At 44.3% G+C, this 4,043-nt stretch overlaps 1 protein-coding gene across 1 annotated transcript; it reads right to left on the bottom strand.

Moving 5' to 3' along the window:
• LOC100495971 (traf2 and NCK-interacting protein kinase) lies at positions 1 to 4,030 on the bottom strand. Its single transcript, XM_031900571.1, has 10 exons — positions 3,796 to 4,030; positions 3,551 to 3,604; positions 3,336 to 3,461; positions 3,118 to 3,228; positions 2,923 to 3,013; positions 2,648 to 2,775; positions 2,401 to 2,455; positions 2,062 to 2,134; positions 1,758 to 1,933; positions 1 to 1,219 (listed from the first exon to the last, which is right to left on the bottom strand). The coding sequence occupies exons 1-10, from the start codon at positions 3,907 to 3,909 to the stop codon at positions 915 to 917; spliced, it is 1,233 nt and encodes a 410-aa protein (XP_031756431.1). The 5' UTR covers positions 3,910 to 4,030; the 3' UTR covers positions 1 to 914.
• Between the last annotated feature and the right edge of the window lie 13 nt (positions 4,031 to 4,043).

The following is a 4,043-nucleotide window of genomic DNA, read 5'->3' as shown; positions in this document are numbered from 1 at the left end:
TATGTATTAAAGCTTTATTTATAAAATAGATGTTATTTGTTTGTATTAAATTTTAGTCTAAAAGAAACCTGCCTATTTGCTAGTTGGTCCAGAGGAAGGCGAAAAACCACCATCTGAAGCCGGAGCCAATTTGCCTCAGAGGGGAAAAAATTCCTTCCTGACTCCCAAAAGGGCAATCGGACAAGTCCCTGGATCAACTTGTACTAAGGGTTTATGTCAGTGTGTATGTGAGGGGATTAGAGAGGAGGTGTCGCTGGCTCTACAGTGGGAGATTTGGAGTGTGTGAGGGTGGAACAGAAGATAAATGGAAGAGACTAGCTGAAGAGAAATAAGAGATTAGAATAAGGCAAAGAGCATGCTGGTTGAGGAGTAGACAAATAAAGGGAAGGCAGGTGGTGGAGCTAAAATTAAGAGAAGAGACCTCGGGTGGAGCTATGGTAATTTGAATCTAAGGTCCCACTGGTGGAGCTGTGGTGTTTAAAAAATGTGAATGCCACTGGTGAATCTGTAGAAATCTGTGGTGAGTATTACTGTTGCTGTGGTTGTTTGAAATGAAGATATTAAAGGAAAGACATCATTGGTGGAGCAGTGGTAGTCTGAGATATGATGACAGATAATGATGACAGATCTACAGTTAGAAAAACAGATCTGAATGCAGATGTTAAAGGCAGAGACTGCTGGTGGAGTTACAGTTATTTAAAGAGGAGACGCCACTGTGGAGGAGCTGGGGCAGCTGCAAGGGATCGTGTTGATGGAGCTACAGATGCTAGAGGTGTGGTAGTCTGAGGAAAGAGCCTAGTGGTAAAGGAGCAGTAGAAGAAGGAGAGATGGTACCTTTCTCTGCAGATGTTCCTTTCTCCTTGGATGGTATACAGGAGACTCACCCTGGGCATTTGATGTTATTGGCCAAAGGATCACACACAGGCAAAACCCTCCAGGGCCATTTGCTGAGCCTCCTTCTGTTCTGGCGATGTTTCAGTTGCACAGAAGTCACAGGCTCGCCGTAGATGTTCCATGGCACAGCAAGGCCGTAGCTGTTCCCTGGCCTGCCGTAGCTGTTCCCTGGCCTGCCGTAGCTGTTCCCTGGCCCGCAGGAGATGTTCCATGGCCCAGCGAGGCCATAGATGTTCCCTGGCCCCGCGTAGCTGTTCCCTGGCCCGCCGTAGCTGTTTCCTGGCCCGCCGTAGCTGTTTCCTGGCCCAGCGAACTGCTCTCAATCCTATATAAATAAATAAAATCACAGTAAGAAAAAAACGAAAATGAATCCCTGGGACGGCCTTTCATCCAACTAGTCTGAACTACTGAACCCATTTCACTACAATTACCAGCAGATTTGACATGGCGGTAGTTCCATGATTCTACTACGAGTATGCTGCGTCTGCTACTGACTTGCAGCAAGCGAATTGGATGCAAATGCTGTTACTATTGCTGCGCAGAATGAACTGCAGTTTACAAAAGCACCTACTAACTAGCGCATGTATTGCTGCAGGCGCAACAGTTGCTAGAGTAATGGCAACCAACTAGCACGTGAGATTTATAACAGGAAAGCTGCAGAATAAAACTTATATGATTCAAAAGCAACATTATATTACATTATATTATTGTACTAAAATGTAATAATAAGGTAAAGTACCCCTCTAAAAATATGTTTATTATTCCTAGCACCACTATTACAATTCCAGCTCAAGCAGCTTCTCATTTTAGTAAGTTAAGTGATGTGACAGTACAGCCATAACAAATATAATGGATTCCCTCACCTTGTTTGGCCGGCCGGTTCTGCACAGCCCGAAGGTGTTCCTCGATTTCAGCCCTGATGGTCTTCGCAGGGGGCAGTTCAGTAATGAACGGGTGCTGCAGCAGCTCTTCCGCACTCCATCTCCGGGAAGGATCCTTCTCAAGGCACGACTCCAAGAAGGACACAAAAGTTTCAGACCTGGAAAAAGGAAAAGATTTGAGCAAGAAAAACAGATGTATCGCTTTAATCGCTAATATGCCAAGGCGAGAGACACACAGAGTTGCAGTATCAGCATCGCACAGTGACATGAGCTGGGAAGGACTCACCAGGTCCTTGATATGAGCCTCGGAGAGTCGTTGTTGATGATCAGGTCCGACACTAGCTCCTGATCGGCGTATGCTAAAAGTTAAAAACATATATATATGAGTCGCTTCAAACATGAAGCTGAAGAATTGGGGCTTATTCGCTATTTCCACCATAATAGACATTTTGCTTTAGAATAATTATAACAAACAATACATAACAAACAAACAATACCCCTGCACATAGAAACACAGGCATGGCCTGGATTTCTGCATGTAACAAATGGCTAAATAAAGGCTCTTTGCCAGACTGGGTAACAATTCCTTGGTTACAATGTACAGAAACCCACAATTGTTACTTACGTGTTTTTCCCTCGGCCATTTCGATGGCAGTGATTCCAAGGGACCAGATGTCACACTGGAAAAGAAGACACCAAAGAGCATTAGGATAGAATTGGGTTAGCGTATGATTTAGTTACTTGTTACCGGGGGGTTCCCAATGGCTTCATGTTTAGCACTCATGTAACTGAATTGGCCTTTACTGAATGCAGCACCCATTTGTGCAGACACATAAATGCCATTGGGTCCTCCTACTGCTCCTACAACATACTTTGGTGTCGAATTCCGGTTCCCTGTCCCTCCTCCTAAAGGCCTCGGGCGCCATCCAGTGCGCAGTCCCATCAGCCTGGTTGCACTTTCCTGTCTGTGGGTCCAGGTCCCAGCAGAGTCCGAAATCGACTGAAATGACAGATTTAACATATAAATGAAAAATTTATTCATTTTAAGGGCAATAAGATAAAAATCTGTATCATGAAACCTTCTGTACTTTATATCCACAAAAGCTTCCCCCCATCCATTCATCTTACAACTATAAGTTTTACTCACTGAGTTTGATGTTTCCCTTCTTGGTGAGCATCACGTTGGGGCTCTTGATGTCCCTGTGAACGGCCCGGTGGTGGTGGATGTGGTTGAGAGTCTACAAAAAACATTAAAAAAAAAAATATATATATACTTGTATATATATAAATATATGTAAAGTAAAATAATAGAAGAGTCTTTAAGGGGTTAATCCAAGTTTACCTTCAATACCTCCCTGCAGACATAGCCAATCCAGGTCTCCTTCAGGGATTGGCCTTCGGTGCTGTCGATCAGGTCGTACAGGGAGCCGCCGCTGCAGTACTCAAGGACAAGCTGCAATAGGAAGGAATGATTTCAGGCCGTGTATGTATTTTATCGCCTCCAATGGAGATCTCTTTGGCACATAAGGGATGAATGTGATGCAACAAACAATTTCTTACCTCCAGATACTCCGATGACTCCTCGTTTGGAGCAGGGTGGTAATAAGCTCCATAGTAAGAGGCGATGTTCCTGTGCCTGCTGAACTTCAGGAGAAAGCTTACCTCTCGGCAGACTGACTCCTCATCCTGGAGAGGAAAAATAGAAACCCTTTAGCTCACATAGGCAGCCACACAATAGGCATGATATGGAGAAAGGAACTATAAAGAAACCTTACCCGAGTGATGTTGGCCATCTTGACGGCTACCTTGCCTCTGCGATGGTGATGGCCCTGTAACACACACAGAAAGGTGTAACTGACATTCAGTATTAGCTGGAAATATCAAGACTCATATAGGGAACAAACTGACAGAAATATTGAGTTATTAAGGAATGTAATCATGTGCATAGCAGGGATAGTGATAGCACTTTCAACTTGCTTTCAGCTCCCCCTGCTCTCTAGGAATTTGGTTGGTCCCTTACCATGAACACGGCTCCAGTGCCGCCCTCTCCGATTTGCGTCTCCTTGGTCAGCCGACCATCAGGAGGCTGGGAAAAATAGAAAATAGAATTAACAGGGGATTTTATTGATAACATAATATTCCACGAGGTAAAAAATATGTATTAACTACAATGGGGGCAGATAGGAAAGAGATGGACTTTTGGGAAGGAGGGGCATGAGAAACACATGAAAGACAGACGCAATTGGCAGGTGTGAGGTACAATCTCTC

The sequence above is a fragment of the Xenopus tropicalis genome, chromosome 4 (assembly GCF_000004195.4).
Source record: "Xenopus tropicalis strain Nigerian chromosome 4, UCB_Xtro_10.0, whole genome shotgun sequence".
NCBI classification, from domain to species: domain Eukaryota; kingdom Metazoa; phylum Chordata; class Amphibia; order Anura; family Pipidae; genus Xenopus; species Xenopus tropicalis.
The sequence above is the reverse complement of the archived record's forward strand: the minus strand, read 5'-3'. Positions and strand labels throughout refer to the sequence as shown.

Bases quoted from the DNA above. Each gene is read 5' to 3' on its own strand.
- LOC100495971 (XM_031900571.1), bottom strand. From the start codon at position 3,909: ATGTTATCAATAAAATCCCCTGTTAATTCTATTTTCTATTTTTCCCAG. The intron at 3,605-3,795 runs GTAAGGGACCAA...TGTGTGTTACAG, and splicing joins GCACTGGAGCCGTGTTCATG to GGCCATCACCATCGCAGAGG. The intron at 3,462-3,550 runs GTAAGGTTTCTT...TTTCCTCTCCAG, and splicing joins AGATGGCCAACATCACTCGG to GATGAGGAGTCAGTCTGCCG.